The sequence below is a fragment of the Cervus canadensis genome, chromosome 22 (assembly GCF_019320065.1).
Source record: "Cervus canadensis isolate Bull #8, Minnesota chromosome 22, ASM1932006v1, whole genome shotgun sequence".
Classification (NCBI taxonomy): Eukaryota; Metazoa; Chordata; class Mammalia; order Artiodactyla; family Cervidae; genus Cervus; species Cervus canadensis.
Genome location: NC_057407.1, coordinates 780707 through 797817, shown reverse-complemented (window position 1 = coordinate 797817; position 17111 = coordinate 780707). Strand labels below are relative to the sequence as shown.

Below are 17111 nucleotides of genomic sequence, written 5' to 3'. Positions count from 1 at the left end.
GAGATGGTGAAGGGCAGGGAAGCCTAGTGTGCTGCAGTCCAGGGGGTTACAAAGAGTCAGACATGACTGAGCGACTGAACAACAACAGCAAGATATTGTAAATAATCTTGAAACTACAGTATACAGGAGGATGTACACTGGTTATGTGCAGGCAAGATATACAGATACTGCACCATTTTTTATGAGTAACTGAGCACATTTAGGGTTTGTTGTCTGCAGGTAGCCTGAAACCAACCCCCAAGGACACAGAGGGCCGACCATGCGGCATCCTCCCTCCAGGCAGAGGCAGCCTGGTTGGGAGCAGGGGACCAGGGCAGGGCTGGAGCCCTGCTCTCTTGTGTGGTGAGCAAGCAGCTCAGGAGGGGACCCTGGGAGGGGCAGGAGTGATCCCTGGAAATGCAGATATCCAAGAGGCCTTCAGGAGGTAGAGTCTGTGGGTCTTGAGGATCCGTTCAGTTCAGTTCAGTTCAGTCACTCAGTCATGTCCGACTCTTCACGACCCCATGGACCACAGCACACCAGGCCTCCGTGTCCATCACCAACTCCCAGAGTTTACTCAAACTTATGTCCATGCAGTTGGTGGAGGACAGCAAAGGGAGGACCCAGGATGGAGTTGGAACATCCCCTGGAGGAGGGCATGGCTATCCACTCCAGTATTCTTGCCCGGAGACTTCCGTGAACAGAGGAGCCTGGCGGGCCACAGTCCATCGGGTTGAGAAGAGTTGGACATGACTGAGCGACTGACACTTTCACTTTCACGATGGCAGCAGGAGGCTGGCTCAGGAGACTAGGTGGGGGACAGCATGCCTCTGAGCCAGGGAACTCGAGGGGAAGCCAGATAAGCTCACAACAGCCACCATATTACCAACTCAATGTCTGGGGGTCTGGGACTGGGCCGGGCTTGGCTGGGGGCCTCTGCTGCCTGGTCCCTCTGCTGAGCAGAACCAACCGTGTCTATTATTTTGGGGTCCCCAGTGCTCTCAGGGAGCCCAGTTCTGCAGGAGCTGCCCTCCTGTGGGCCATGCGTCGAGAGGCTCACCCCCTACAAGCCTGATGCAGGGCAAGTGAGACACCTGGGGGCCAGATCTGTGTTTACTAAACCCTATTCACGGAGGCCCCCTGCTGCCCTGCTCTGTCCTCTGTGCAAGGGGGCACTGCACTGAGCCAGTGCCCCTCTGCCCCGAAGGGAGGAGGCGAGGGAGATGCCCTCAGTACTCCACAAATTAGATCCCACAGAAACCTCCAGTGGGGCGCTCAGCTCAGAGCACAAAACCCATCCCCGACCTCCACCCTGCAACTGTCCCATCTCAAACAACAAGAGTGGAGGGCAGGTCAGTGTACTGCATCTCGCCTCCTTCCTGACACGGGGGTCAGAACTTTCCTGCCCCTGGAGGTCAGAAGTGGCCTGGGACTTGTTTTGCCAGTTACAGGTGAGCAGGGGTGATGCAGGTAACCCCTGGGCAGAAACTCTCAGAGCTGCCCACTCAGGGATGCAGGGACCTCCTGGAGCTCTGCTTCTAGGGGCTGCTGCAGAAATGGCACGTTTACCGGGGTCCAGGCTGGGAAGGGCAGAAAAACTGAGCCCGAGATGGTCCCAGATGGTCCCAAGGTGCTGGCCTCCTCACCTTCCCCTCGTTTCGAACAGGAGCTAGGCAAAGACTGGAGCCTGATCTCATCCCAGCCCAGCTGTGGAAATGTGTGGCGTCACGGGTGTGTATCTTGGCGTTACTGTGATAAGTGGGTGCTTACGACGTGCACCAGGCCCCGAGTCAGCCTCTGGACATGCAGGGAATGTGATAAGCCTGGCTCTGTCATCACGACACGGACATTCTACTTAGGGGAGGCTGATGCTGAACCAGGAAGTGACTCAGTGAACACAGTCCTGTTGGAGAGACTGTGCCGATGTAAGCAGATAAGGGCTTATCAGGTGGCTGAGTGGTAAAGATTCCACCTGCCAGTGCAGAAGTCGCGGGTTTGATGCCTGGGTCAGGAAGATCCCCTGGAGAAGAAAATGGCAACCCGCTCCAATATTCCTGTTGGGAGAATCCCATGGACAGAGCATCCTGGCAGACTGCAGCCCACAGGGTCACAAAGAGTCAGACACAACTGAGTTACTAAGCATACACGCACGCAAGCATGCAGATAGGGCAGGGGGTCCCAGAAAAAGAGAACTGGGCATGGCTTTCTTGACATAAGAGAAACCATTTTTGGTCTAAGCCTTTTGGGGATCTAAGACTGGCCACCGTGCTTGCCCTGGGCCAGGTCTCAGTAATTAATGATGTTAACGGAACATAAGAATGCACAGACAAATTGTTATCAGGCAAGAGAAGTAACAATGCTCGACAATACATCAGTTGCAAATATTCCCCATTTTGTTTCCATGGTAAAGACAAGCCTGAAGACTCGATCACCAGGCCAACTGGAACCTAAGAGATGGTCTCTGACCCATATGACCTTAATTAACTAAAGCTTGGGTAGCCCAAGACCCTTCACGAATATGCATGTACCCTTAACTTAAAATAGGGCTTCCCTGATAGCTCGGTTGGTAAAGAATCTGCCTGCAATGCAGGAGACCACGGTTCAATTCCTGGGTCAGAGAGATCCACTGGAGAAGAGATAGGCTGGAATGGGCGAATTTAATTTAGATGACCATTATATCTACTACTGTTAGGCAAGAATCCCTTAGAAGAAATGGAGTAGCCCTCAAGGTCAACAAAAGAGTCCGAAATGCAGTACTTGGGTGCAATCTCATAAATAACAGAATGATCTCTGTTTGTTTCCAAGGCAAACCGTTGAATATCACAGTAATCCAAGTCTATGCCCTAACCAGTAATGCTGAAGAAGCTGAAGTTGAACAGTTCTATGAAGACGTACAAAACCTTCTAGAACTAACACCCAAAAAAGATGTCCTTTTCATTATAGGGGACTGGAATGCAAAAGTAGGAAGTTAAGAAACACCTGGAGTAATAGGCAAATTTGGCCTTGGAGTACAGAATGAAGCAGGGCAAAGGCTAAAAGAGTTTTGTCAAGAGAATGCACTGGTCATAGCAAACAGCCTCTTCCAACAACACAAGAGAAGACTCTACACGTGGACATCACCAGATGGTCAATACCAAAATCAGATTGATTATATTCTTTGCAGTCAAAGATGGAGAAGCTCTATATAGTCAGCAAAAACAAGACGGGGAGCTGACTGTGGCTCAGATCATGAACTCCTTATTGCCAAATTCAGACTTAAATTGAAGAAAGAAGGGGAAACCACTAGACCATTCAGGTATGACCTAAATCAAGTCCCTTACGATTATACAGTGCAAGTGACAAATAGATTCAAGGGATTAGATCTGATAGAGTGCCTGAAGAACTATGGACAGAGATTTGTGACATTGTACAGGAGGCAGTGATCAAGACTATACCCAAGAAGAAGAAATGCAAAAAGGCAAATTAGTTGTCTAAGGAGGCCTTACAAATAGCTGAGAAAAGAAGACAAGCGAAAGGCAAAGGAGAAAAGGAAAAGATACACCTATTTGAATGCAGAGTTCCAAAGAATATATCCAAAGATACATTCTTTGGACTATCCAAGGAGAGATAAGAAAGTCTTCCTCAGTGATCAGTTTCAAGAAATAGAGGAAAACAATTGAATGGGGAAGACTAGAGATCTCAAGAAAATTAGAGATACCAAGGGAATATTTCATGAAAAATGGGCACAATAAAGGACAGAAACGGTATGGACCTAACAGAAGCAGAAGATAGTAAGAAGAGGTGGCAAGAATACACAGAAGAACTGTACAAAAAAGATCTTCATGACGCAGATAACCATGATGGTGTGATCACTCACTTAGAGCCAGACATCCTGGAATGCGAAGTCAAGTGGGCCTTAGGAAGCATCACTATGAACAAAGCTAGTGGAGGTGATGGAATTCCAGTTGAGCTATTTCACATCCTAAAAGATGATGCTATAAAAGTGCTACAGTCAATAAGTCAGCAAATTTGGAAAACTCAGCAGTGGCCACAGGACTGGAAAAGGTCAGTTTTCATTCCAGTCCCAAAGAAGGGCAATGCCAAAGAATTCTCAAACTACCACACAATTGCACTCATCTCACATGCTAGCAAAGTAATGCTCAAAATTTTCCAAGCTGGGCTTCAACAGTACATGAACCAAGAACTTCCAGATGTTCAAGCTTTTAGAAAAGGCTGAGTAACCAGAGGTCAAACTGCCAACATCAGTTGGATCATCGAAAAAGCAAGAGAATTCCAGAAAAAACATTGACTTCTGCTTTATTGGTTATGTCAAACCCTTTTACTGTGTAGATCACAACAAACTGGAAAATTCTTCAAGAGATGGAAATACCAGACCACCTGATCTGCCTCCTGAGAAATCTGTATGTAGGTTAAGAAGCAACAGTTAGAACCAGACATGGAACAACAGACTGGTTTCAAATCAGGAAAGGAGTGTATCAAGGCTATATATTATCACCCTGATAATTTAACTTATATGCAGAGTACATCATGCAAAATGCTGGGCTGGATGAAGCACAAGCTAGAATCAAGATTGCCAGGAGAAATATCAATAACCTCAGATATGCAGATGACACCACCCTTTTGGCAGAAAGTGAAGAGGAACTAAACAGCCTCTTGATGAAAGTGAAAGAGGAGAGTGGAAAAGCTGTCTTAAAACTCAACATTCAAAAAACTAAGATCATGGCATCTGGTCCCATCACTTCATGGCAAATAGATGGGGAAACAGTGGAAACAGTGGCTGACTTTATTTTTTTGGGCTCCAAAATCACTGCAGATAGTGACTACAGCCATGAAATTAAAAGATGCTTGCTTCTTGGAAGAAAAGCTATGACCAACCTAGACAGCATATTAAAAAGCAGAGACATTACTTTGCCAACAAAGGTCCGTCTAGTCAAAGCTATGGTTTTTCCAGTAGTCATGTATGGATGTGAAAGTTGGACCTTAAAGAAAGCTGAGCACCAAAGAATTGATGCCTTTGAACTGTGGTGTTGGAGAAAACTCTTGAGAGTCCCTTGGACTGCAAGGAGATCCAGCCAGTCTATCCTAAAGGAAATCAGTCCTGAATATTCACTGGAAGGATTGATGCTGAAGCTGAAACACCAATACTTCGGCCACCTGATGCAAAGAACTGATTCATTGGAAAATACCTGATGCTGGGAAAGATTGAAGGCAGGAGGAGAAGGGGACAACAGAGGATGAGATGGTTGGATGGTCTCACAGACTCAATGCACATGAGTTTGAGTAAACTCCAGGAGTTGGTGATGGACAGGGAGGCCTGGCTTGCCACAGTCCATGGGGTCGCAGAGTCAGACATGACCGAGTGACTGAACTGAACCCACTCCAGTATTCTGGCCTGGAGAATTCCATGGACTGTATAGCCAATGGGGTCGCAAAGAATCGGACCCTATTGAGTGACTTGCACTTACATTAATTTGGGAAAGATCCCATATGTTCTCCTTACTTGCTGCAGATAATAAATCCTTCCTTGTCCTGCTCTTTACCTTGGTTGTGTCTTTCAACTCAAAGAAGTGAAAGAAAGTGAAGTCGCTCAGTCGTGTCCGACTCTTCGCGAGTCTGTGGACTGTAGCCCACCAGGCTCCTCCGTCCATGGGATTCTCCAGGCAAGAATACTGGAGTGGGTTGACATTTCTTTCTCCAGGGGATCTTCCCGACCCAGGGATTGAACCTGGGTCTCCTGCATTTCAGGCAGACGCTTTAACATCTGAGCCACCAGGAAAGCCCTAACACCCCCGGAAAAAAGAATACAGTTGGGTAACAACTGAGAAGGAAATGAAAGGGCTTTGTGTTACAGAGACTGGACAGCTACTTTGGCTAGGGTGTCAAGTGGAAGTGTGTGTCAAGTGACAGACCCACAGGTAAGGAAGCTTGGTGTATTCAAGGAAGAGAAACAGGGAACCCAGAGAGGAGCGGGTGGGAGGGATGAGGACAAGGAGACAGGAGGGGCCAGGCCAGGCGGAGCCTCGTGGTGGGGGGCAGAGGAGTGAACCCCGCGCAGACGCAGGAGGGGAAGAACAGGCTATCTGGGAGGTCTTCCTGGAGGAGGCTCCCTGGAAGTAAGCGGTGAAGGAAGGCGGGCCAAGCCCCAGGCCTGGGCCCTGTCACTTCCTGGTCCTGTGACTTCGGGGGAAGCGCTTAACGCCTCCGCCCCGGGGTCTGCTCTGCGAAAAGGGACGGATGACAGGCGGCCTGCAGGGCGGCCTGGAGGCGGAGGGTGCGTGGGCAGGTGCGAAGGGGCCGCGCCGGGCCCAGGTGGGGGCTAGTTCTTGGGGCCCGGAGGTCACCGGGCCGGCGGCGGCGGAGCGCCTCCCTGGACGCTGGAGGAGGGGGCTCTGTGGGCGGTTGGCGTGGACAGACTAGTCGCAAAGGGCTACGGACGCGACCCCTGGCGGCCGAGTGGGCCGCGCGCGGGCTCTTTAAGAGGTCGGCAGGCCGCCCCGCCCCCCGGGGACCCGATTGGCTCCGTCCTCTGCACTCGCCCCGCCCCCTTTCTGGCGTAACTCCGTTCCTGTTGGTCGCTGCCGGCTGGGGGCGGGTCCCCGCGCCGCCGCGGGCAGGGACGGTGGCTGTTTTTGCAGTTTTGGCGGAACGCAGAGGACGCACCTCCCTTCCGGGTCGCCGCTGCCGGGAGGGCCGCGCGGGGTCAGGCTGATCGCGTGTCCCGATCGCGTCTCCCTTCCCCGCCCGCCCGCCGCCCGGTCTCCCGGAGCCGGCCTCCCGCGCCACTTTCCCGGCCCGAGCGCCGGAGGCCCAGGCCCGCGGCCTTTGGCGGGGTCTGCGCCCGGCGGCGGATGGGCGGCCGGGGCCGCAGGTAAGGGGGAGCCCCTGCCCCGCCCCAGGTGCGCGAGCCGATCCCGAGCGTCCCTGTCCCGGCTCCTGCCGCCGGGAGCGGGCCTCCCGCCCAGAGGCAGGCCCGGGGTCCCCGGGGAGGCCGAGCTCCCGGACCCTGTGCCCCCGGCTGTGTGCCGAGACGTGTCTGCGAGTGGTCACCTCCGGGTCCCGCGTCCGAGAGGGTGGGGGGTGGGGGTGTCTCCTGGCTGGGGCAGTGGGAAGTGGCCTGTCCTCGCTGTGTGGTGGGGACGGGGCCGTGGGGCCTCCCGGACGGTCCTCCCACTATCCAGAAGGGCTGGGCTGCCCTCTCTCGGCTGCTGGACGTTGATCTGTCCAACTCACCACACTGGCTGTCCCCCCGAGAACTGGGTCATGAGACGCCCGGGCTGGACAGCCCATAGACACACAGCTGAGGGCCATTTCAGATGAAAGGGGTGGTCAGGGAGGGCGCCTCAGAGGAGGTGGCCCAAAGGGTGTGACCTGGTCTGGGGCAGGGAGAGCACGCAGGGAATCTGCAGAGGTCAGGCCAGAAGGCACAGGGCTGTCTTCCCTCCTGGGGGCTCCTGGTAGGGTCCACCTGCTTCCCCAAGGCTGGAGGATAATGGTTGTGAAACATTCCTCACCCAGTCTTGGTTCAGGGTTGAAAGCTCGTTCAGTAGCTGGGGCCGGCCACCCTGAGTGGTGTCTCCACAGCAGCCTGTCTGCTCAGGGTTTTGTGTTTCTGTAGGGCTCCCATCCAGGACCTCTGGGCCACACATGGTCAGTCCCACTGCACAGACTGGGGAGACCAGGAACTGAGGCTCAGAGAGGGAGGGCCCTTCTGGCCCAGGTCCAGCACGCAGGGCCCACGCCATTGGCATGATGCCCACAGACGGAGGGAGGGCTAGAGGGTGGGAGGAGGTCTCTGGAACGGCAGCGAGGTCAGGAGCATTCTCCCCAGGTGGAAGAGACAGTCTGTCACAGCGTCGCTGGTCCTGAGCGGCGCGGGGCTGCCCAGGGCACTCAGCGTCCCAGGAAGACCCCCTCTCTCCGCGCCCTCCGCCAGCCTGCCCTCCTGGCCCCTCTCTCCTGCAGACCCCTCACTCTGGCACTGCCTGGAGCTCACCTGTGGTGGGGGAGGGGGATGGGGGAGCCTCCGACGGTCCCCCTCAGCCTCCTCTGTCTGTGATGGGACAGCGGCCAGCCGCCTGCTCCTGGAGGCCGGGGTGGTGGCCCCACGGGTCAGCACGGGGAAAGCAGGGGCCCTGAGCGCGCATGGGAGGGGAGGGGTGCGCTGTCCTTAGCTTGTGTGCTGGCTTCGGTTGTTTTGTGAGCTCTGACACACCGTGGCAACCTGCTGTGAGTCGTGTGATCCCCACCCCTGCCCGCCCCGAGCCTGCTTGTTACCAGCAGTCCACCCTGGATCAGGCCCTGGGGGCCCTGCGCCTGCAGGGGAGACACCGAATCCTGGGGCACCCCCCGGGAGGGGGCCCCGGGCCCGGGAGGCGGGCAGGGCCGCGGGGGTCTCCTCTTCTGCCACTATTACAGGGCGAGTGGGGCCAGGGCGGGGGAAGTAGGCACAGTGGACACCCGCCTTCCCCAGCCCAGACTCCAAAGCGAGTGGGGCTTGGACCCGTGAATCAAATCCTGCCCCCCACTCCCACCCCCGGCTCCCCCTCTGGGAAGAAAGCGGCAGTTACCTTTGTGTGTGTGGTCCTGTGCAGACTCCCTTCTCTGCTCTTGCCTGATCCTTCCAGCAACCTTGCTGGTGGGGATGCTATGGTCCCATGACACCGAGGGAGGGAGATAAGTGGCCCAAGGTCACAAAGGCAGCACCTGGCCGAGCCAGAAGGTCAAGCTGGGGATCTGTTAAGATTTCAGAATGCTAGGTCCTCCCCAGCAGCGGGGCTGGGGAGCCTGGCTTCAGGCATGGCTGGACCCGGCGCTGTCTGTGTCTCTCTGTGTTCCTTTGTTGGCTCTCGTTCCACGTGGACTCCAGTGTGAACACTCCCTGGGGCTGGGGAGGGGGTGCTGGAAGTCGTGCCTACACCCTGTGCACGGAGACGGGGTGCTGAGGTTTCCTCCAGGAAAAGGGGGTGCTGGCCATGCAAAGCCAGGAGAAATCCTCCAACCGCACGCCCACTCTGTCTGGCCGCCGTCCACCCATGGGCTCCTCTCGGCCGTATGGGGGTCCCTGCAGGACATGAGGCAGTTCTGAAGCCACCTGCGGAGGGGCCCGCACTGACCACGCCACCCCCGCTGGAAACCCCTGGCTCGTGGTCAGCGGCCTCAGCTTCTGGCACTGGTGAGGGGCCCTGTCGTGAGCACAGGGCGTCAAGGGGGTCCTGCAACGACGGAGCACCTGCTTAGCAATCGTGGGGACACTGTCCTCACCTTAGCAATCCTGGGGACACCCCCCTCATGTTAGCAATCCCAGGGACACCGTCCGCAGACGGCCGGGCCACTGCAGGCACCCCAAGGCTCAGGTCGGAGCCTGGAATGAGCTTCTCCTGCCCTCTGCCCTCACCCCTACGTGCGTCCGTCTGTGAGTCCCGCTGGCTGACCCTCCCAGAGGGCTCCCAGATCCCAGCACTCCACCCCCGCTGGTGCCTCCCTGCCCCCATCCCCCTGCTTTGGTGCCGCCTCCACCCACCCCCCTCCGCCCCTCCCTTTGCGCTTAGAGGGAGATTGGCTGACCTGGCCCCCACCCTGTCTCCTCTCTCTTCCAGCATCAGCGTGCCCTGTGCCCTTTGAACTGGCCAAGACTGTTTCTGCCTCCTGCCTTTGCCTTCACTGCTCCCTCCCCGGGATGTGCTCTGCCCAGAATACCCCAGTCCAGCTACTTTCAGTTATTTAGATCTCAGTCCCAATACCGTTCTGTCTGACGTCCAGCCTGTGGCAGCACTGCTTTGCTCCGGCTTAGCTACTGAGCGAGGCTGAGGTGACGAGGCAGACGGGCACTGCGTCTGCTGCACAACAGTCCGTGCAGGCTGACCCGCTTGTCTGAGACCCAGACACCCTGTTACCCTCTGCTCCATGACTTCTGCCTCATGGTCCACAGTGGATGCTACTGCTCCCACCACCACACCTACAATTCCAGGCAGTGGGAAAGGAGGAGGACGTGCCCTGAAAATTGGCACACCTTGCTGCTCATACCCAGTTGGACGCAACTTGGTCACGTGGCCACAGCCAGCACGAAGGGAAGCTGGGAAAGTGGCCCTGCTTCTGGGAAGTCACGTGCCAGCTAGAGTCCACGGCTCTGGTACGAAGTGGGCGTGGACGCTGGGGGCCCCAGCAGTCTCTGCTGTGTTCCCTGTCATTTATCTTGTTCCCCTCCTGTTTTCTTCTCAGCATGTGCCTCTAGAAGTTTGGTTTGTAAGCACGGGTGCTTTAATACCTTTAATCCCCTTTAACACCTCCCGGCCTTCTCATCAGGTTGGTCCCAGAGCCGCCGGCGGCCTGTGTGGGAGGGAAGGACAGAGGGTTCTGAGCCCCTGGTACAGGCCTGCCCACCCCAGAGTCTCCCCATGTGTGGGGCTGCCCCCGCACCCCCCACCCCAGCCTGCACAGCAGGTGCTGGCCCCTGCAGGAAGCGTCCTGGGCTGCTCGTGGCCGACCTGGGCACTCAGCAACCTTGCTGGTGGGGATGCTATGGTCCCATGACACCGAGGGAGGGAGATAAGTGGCCCAAACGATTCACCTTCCTCGCTGTTGGAAACCTGCTGAAGCGGTAACCCGCCCAGAAAGGCGCCCCACTCACAGGCGTGAGCTCGGTGAACGGCTACAGCCAGCACACCCGCACACCGACCCCGCCATGGGCCCGCCGCCCTCCACCGGGCGCCCCTCCCCGGCCTCCGCTCGGCATGCTGCGTGCCAGGCTGGGACAGGGACTCACTCCTGTTTGTGGGCAGCGTTCGAGCGTTGACGCGGACACCCCGCTGAGCCTGCGTTCTGCTGATGGTGGCACTTGGGCTGCTCTTGCCCCAGGCTGTCGCGGACAGCCGGAAGTCGGGGCGCCGGGTCAGGGGCGCGGTGTGTTCAGTCATCGTTTTCAACGCTGGCATCTGTCACGTCCCGCTGCCGGGCCCCGCGCTCCCGGCAGACACCCACTCCTGCCTGCTGGGTTGGGGACCCCAAGACTCTGGCGCTGCTCATGTGCTGACTCTCCCCTCCCCACCCCCAGGGCCAGCTGCTGGCAGGATGGACACCCGGGACATGGGGGCCAGCTCGCCTCCGCCTCTGGCGCCCAACATCAGCGTGCCGCACCGCTGCCTGCTGCTGCTCTACGAGGACATCGGCACCTCGCGGTGAGGGGCACGGCCCTGCCCGAGAGAGGGGTTCCCTGTGGGGTGTGTGTGTGCGCGCACATGCGTGTGTGTACACGTGCATGTGTGCGTTGCGTGTGTACACGTGCATGTGCACACGCAAGCATGCGTGTGTACATGTGCATGTGTGTGCACGCATGCGTGTGTGTACATGTGCGTGTGTGTGTGTGAGGCAGGCACAGCCCTGTGTATTTGTGTGTGTGTGTGTGTGTGTGTGCGCGTGTGTGTGTGTGTGCGTGTGTGCGCGCGCTGCTCTACGAGGACATCGGCACCTCGCGGTGAGGGGCACGGCCCTGCCGTGAGAGGGGTTCCCTGTGGGGGTGTGTGTGTGTGCGCGCATGTGTGTGTGTACATGTGCACGTGTGTGTGCGCGCGCTGCTCTATGAGGAAATCGGCACCTCGCGGTGAGGGGCATGGCCCTGCCGTGAGAGGGGTTCCCTGTGGGGGTCGGGGTGTGCGCACATGCGTGTGTGTATATGTGTGTGTGTGTGTGCGCGCGTGCATGCGTGTGTGTACATGTGCATGTGTGTGTGTGTGCGCGCTGCTCTATGAGGACATCGGCACCTCGCGGTGAGGGGCACGGCCCTGCCCGTCAGAGGGGTTCCCTGTGGGGGTGTGTGTGTGTGCGCACATGTGTGTGTGTACATGTGCATGTGTGTGTGCGTGTGTGTGTGTGAGGCAGGCATGCTGGGGTGCAGATGCAGCCCCACCACTGAACTGCCTGCTATGCCCATCTTCTAGGGTCCGGTACTGGGACCTCCTGCTGCTTATCCCCAATGTGCTATTTTTCATCTTCCTGCTCTGGAAGCTTCCGTTTGCTCGGGCCAAGATTCGAGTCACCTCCAGCCCCATCTTTATCACCTTTTATATCCTGGTGAGTTCATTCCAATTGGTGACAGAAAACTCAGTTCCACCTGGCTTAAGCAAAACAGGGAATTATTAACTGTCTTTGTAAAGAATAACCAGCTTCAGGTACGGCTGGATCTCGGGGTTAACTGATGCCGTCAAGACCCTCTCTCTGCACGTCTGCTTGCCTCTGGCCTTACCTTCACACGCATTTTCCCCGCACGGTATCAAAAGCATCCAAGAGCAGTTGAGTGCTGACCCCCCTGAGCTGCCCCCCGCCAGCTGCAGCGGAAGGGCAGCATCATGGGTTGTGCACTGCAGACCTGGCGTTACCTCTGAGAGGCCCACCTGGGAGCCCCTCTTCATCTCTGACTTGCAGGGAAAGAGACACTCTGGAGCTGGGAGGGGGGGTCGGCTCAGCGAGACCGCGTGGACCCAGGAGGGCAGTGGCCCCAGGAAGCAAACTGGGGAAGCGTGACTTGAGGGAAAGGGGAGTGGGTGCTGCGTGGGGGATGCCCAGCGTGTTCTGACCTCTGGCTGTGCCGAGTGACCTTGGGCCAGCGGCATGGCCCCTCTGGGCCTCAGTGCCTGTCCACCAGATGCGCTGCGGATCTTGCCAGCTCACGGCGCTGTGAGCACACACCCAGTGGGAACATGCAGAGCTCCCGCCCTGGCCCCTGGCCCGCCCTGGCACGCGGCGGGCATGTGGCCCCGGGTGGTGACAGCCTCCCCGAGGCCAGACACAGTTTTCCAGGCTCAGGGGTCAGAAGGTATGGCCTTGAGCCCACATAAGCGATTCCCGGAGAGGTCGTCCCCCCGGGCGACCGCCCCCCCACCTTGGGTTCTCTCTGCTTCCCCAGGTGTTTGTGGTGGCGCTGGTGGGCATTGCCCGGGCGGTGGTGTCCATGACGGTCAGCACGTCAGACGCGGCCACGGTGGCTGACAAGGTGGGCCTGGGCCTGTCGGTGGGGGCGCTGGGCGCCAGGAGGCGGCGCCGGGCCCCGGGGCTGACGCTCTGCCCCTCTCTGTGTCCAGATCCTGTGGGAGATCACGCGCTTCTTCCTGTTGGCCATCGAGCTGAGCGTGGTCATCCTGGGCCTGGCCTTCGGTGTGTGTGCCCCTGCGGCCTGCGCTCTCCCTGGCCCCGCCCCCGGGACTGGCCCCGCCCCCGGAGCTGGCCCCGCCCCCTGACCAGGCCGTTTGTTCCAGGGCACCTGGAGAGCAAGTCCAGCATCAAGCGGGTGCTGGCCATCACCACGGTGCTGTCGCTGGCCTACTCCGTCACCCAGGTGAGGGGCAGGGGATGGGCACCGGGGGGGGCTGGGCGTGCACTGCCTCCGGTCCTGGGTGGGGGGCGTCAGGGGTGAGCCGTCAGGGCGTCAAGTGCAGGGGCTCAGACATTCCATGCCGCGAAGGAATCGCCTGCAAGCCGCGTGCTGGGTGCCTCGGATTCTGATCCAACAAAGCTGGACCTGCTGTTTCAGCAAGCAGCCGGGCAGCTCTGCGGGTACCCCCTGAGAGCCGGCCCAGAGGGCCCTCTCCTAGTGGGGGACCACCGCCTGGGGGCACGGTGTGGCAGAGAGCAGGCTGGAGCCGGGGGCGGAGGGCCTTATTGGGGCGGGCTGCGGGAGGTGTCGCAGGGAGCCCCTGAGGCCCGCCCCCGCGCCCCTGCAGGGCACGCTGGAGATCCTGTACCCCGACGCCCACCTGTCGGCCGAGGACTTCAACATCTACGGGCACGGGGGCCGCCAGTTCTGGCTCGTCAGCTCCTGTTTCTTCTTCGTGGTGAGCCGACAGGGTCTGGGGCCGTGCGCGGGGCCTGGGCGCGCTTATGAGGGGCTGGGCGCGCTTATGAGGGCCTGGGCGCGCTTATGAGGGGCTGGGCGCGCTTATGAGGGGCTGGGCACCCTGGTCAGCCCCGCTGCCTCCTTAGGTCTACTCCCTGGTGGTCGTGCTCCCCAAGACCCAACTGAAGGAGCGCATCTCCCTGCCGTGTGAGCGCCCGGGGCGGGGCCGGGGGTGGGGCGTGGGGGGTGATTGGGGATGGGGAGTGGTTGAGGGGTGGTTGGGGTTGGGGGGGTTTGGGTTGGGGGTGGTTGGAGGTGCGGGGTGTTGGGAAGTGGGGGTGGCAGTGGTTGGGGTGGTCGGTGGGGTGGTTATGGGTGCGGGTGCCCCGGGCCCTGGCCCTGGGTGGGACCTCACGCGCCCGCCCCGCAGCGCGGAGGAGCTTCTACGTGTACGCAGGCATACTGGCGCTGCTCAACTTGGTGCAGGGGCTGGGGAGCGCGCTGCTGTGCGCCGACATCATCGAGGGGCTCTGGTATGTGTTGGGGGTAGGGGAGGGGCGAGGGTCGGGGGGGCCGGGGGGGCTGCAGGTCCCCCCGCTGCAATCCTGACTCGCCACCACCCCCAGCTGCGTGGACGCCACCACCTTCCTCTACTTCAGCTTCTTCGCGCCCCTCATCTACGTGGCCTTCCTACGCGGCTTCTTCGGGTGAGCCCCCCCCTCACCCCGGCCCCCACTCCCCTGCGCCAGGGACGCAGGGCCAGAGTCCGGGTCAGAGGCCGGGCGGGGTCGCGCCCTCTGCCGCTCGCCCACACACAGTCACCCACCCCTGGGCCTCCCGGCCTCGGGCTCAGGGCGCCCAGGCTTCTAGAAGCTGAGGAGGCCAGGGGTGCATGTGAGAGCATGCCCGCGCGTGCGCGCACACCTGTGTGCATGCACCAGGCACATGCACTGTGCACACGTGTGTACTCACATGCATGCATGCACAAATGTATGTACACATGCATGCATGTACACACGTTCACACCCGCATGTGCCCGTATGTAGCTCAGCCACACTCAGGCACGTATGCACGCACACATATGGAGACCTGGGATCCGTCCCTGGGTTGGGAAGATACCCTGGGGAGGGGAGAGGCTCCCCACTCCAGCATTCTGGCCTGGAGAATTCCATGGACTGTACAGTCCATAGGGTTGCAAAGAGCTGGACACAGCTGAGCCGCTTTTACTTTCACGCACGCACACACAGGCACACGTGTGTGTCCACACATTTAGTATATACATACACACTACAGACACACACATTATATACACGCACAGCCTGTTCCCTCCAGAGGAGGCCAGCCCTGCCAACGCGCCCGTGTGCTCGGCACCGCGTCGTCAGCAAGCATGATGTCGGCGCTGCAGCCGCCAGCCCTGAGCTCCCGGAGGAGCTGGTGCTCCACTGGGGGCGCCTGGAGCAGGGAGCAGGGTTGGGGGGTCAGCATGCCTCTGAGCGTCGGTGGGCGCACCTTTGTACACCTGTGTGTCTGGAGGCCTGTCAGGGAGCGGGAAGCTGGAGACTGTGGGATTGAGGGATCCCAGCCTCAGCTGTGGGAGTGCGCGTCTTGCCCCCAGCCCCTTCCCTACCTGCCGGGTCTGAGGGTGGTCTGAGGGGGCGGGGGCCTAGACTGGACCCTGACATGCGTGACCTCACGCACGACCTATCTCACTGGGCTCAGGCTGCTTCCTCCCGGGAGAGTCACCCCGAGGTCTGGGGGCGGGCCACCAGGCACCCAGTGGGCAGTGGTGAGCGGGGCAGGTGGGGGTCAGAGCGGTGGCCGCCTCGTGCTACACGCACCTGCTGGTTAAGGCCCGCTGTTCCCCAGGCCGGACTCCGTCCACCCACTTGACGTGAGAAAGCAGATGCACCCAGCTTCACTCTCCTGGAGCTGGGGGGCTCACACATGTCCCAGTGGACCCCAGAGGGAAAGAAGGAAGGGCGCCTCGAGGGGTGGGCACTGGGGGCCGTCAGCAAAAGAGGGCCTTCTGGACTCACGGGGGCCCCCTGACTCTTCCCCACCAGCTCGGAGCCCAAGATTCTCTTCTCCTACAAATGCCAAGTGGACGAGACCGAGGAGCCGGACATGCACCTGCCCCAGCCCTATGCGGTGGCCCGGCGGGAGGGCCCGGAGGCGGTCGGGGCGGCCAGCACGCAGTTTGACTCGGCCGGGGTGGCCTACCTGGACGACGTGGCCTCCCTGCCCTGCCACGCCGGCAGCATCAACAGCGTGGATAGTGAGCGCTGGAAGGCCATCAACGCCTGACGCAGCCGCCCCGGGGGCGGGACTGCGGGGGACAGCGAGCACTGGAAGGCCATCAGTGCCTATCGCAGCTGCCCCAGGGGGCGGGACCGCAGGGGACTGGCTGCCGGGGGGCTGGGGGAGGAGAGCCCCAGCGGAGCGGACGAGGGGCCCTGCCCACCCTCTGTCCTCACCTCTGTTCAGCCAGGGCCACTCCCCCTCCCAGCTGCCCCTGCCCCGCTCAGGAATGCGGCCCCAACCGTGTGTCCCAGGGCCGGCCGGCCGCCGCCTCCCTGCAGCCTGGGGCCCGGGACTGGACTGGCCTCCTCATCTCCCACCCCCACCCCAGAGCCCGCGCCAGTGGGTGGACCGAAGTGTGTCTATTTTCCTGATCTGTTTTCTAATAAAAAGGAAAAGGGCAGAAGGTGGCGTGGAGGGTTGGCGGGGACGGGAGCCCCCCGTGCCGCCGGGCGGGATGGTCCTCACTCTGTGTGTGGGGTGGCCCTTGAGGACTGGGGGGGCACCATGGGTTTTGGGGGGAAGCAGGATCAGACTTCTGCCTCTCACCAGTCCCCGCACTGGCAGGACTTCGGGGCGCCTGGGGAATGGTCTCCATCCACCTCCCATCAGGACCAGCTTTCGGCTTCCAAGGAGCAGGTGTGTGCTCGCAGCTGGGAGGACGCGGGATGTGACTTTCCTTATCTTGCTGAGATTCCTTTTAATCAGCACTAAGAAAGCCTTAAGAGTTTCCAAGGCCGGAAGCTAAAATTCCACTACTGGGCACCAAGGCGAGGGGGAAAAAAAGGCTCAAGAAGCTGGAAACGTCGACGATGAGCAGAAGAGGATGGGCAACCGGGGGGTGGGGGGGCATCGCCTCTGCAGGGAGAACATCGGGTGCTGTGGATGAGGCCCAGGGCTTCAGGGGAGAGACTCCGCCCTCAGTAGCTGCTAGAGACGCAGTTTTAATAACAGCCCCTGGGCGGTGTTTTAATAACAACCATGGGGATTAAGCATCAGGGAGACAACG

At 59.4% G+C, this 17111-nt stretch overlaps 1 protein-coding gene across 5 annotated transcripts; it reads left to right on the top strand.

The window, feature by feature from the left end:
• Window positions 1–6198: 6198 nt before the first annotated feature.
• TPRA1 (transmembrane protein adipocyte associated 1) lies at window positions 6199–16505 on the top strand. 5 transcript variants are annotated; one of them, XM_043442664.1, is made up of 12 exons: window positions 6557–6847; window positions 9576–10108; window positions 11030–11153; window positions 11913–12045; window positions 12878–12964; window positions 13053–13125; window positions 13227–13306; window positions 13649–13802; window positions 13951–14011; window positions 14235–14337; window positions 14431–14511; window positions 15868–16505. In XM_043442664.1, exons 2-12 carry the CDS (start codon window positions 9883–9885, stop codon window positions 16003–16005), a joined length of 1260 nt encoding a protein of 419 aa, XP_043298599.1. In that variant the 5' UTR covers window positions 6557–6847; window positions 9576–9882; the 3' UTR covers window positions 16006–16505. The 5 variants fall into 5 exon arrangements, with proteins under 5 accessions (XP_043298601.1, XP_043298602.1, XP_043298600.1 ...); XM_043442663.1 differs by having other exon boundaries at window positions 6564–6847; window positions 13692–13802; XM_043442666.1 differs by lacking the exons at window positions 6557–6847; window positions 9576–10108 and adding an exon at window positions 6199–6262 and having other exon boundaries at window positions 13692–13802.
• The last annotated feature ends 606 nt before the right edge of the window (window positions 16506–17111 follow it).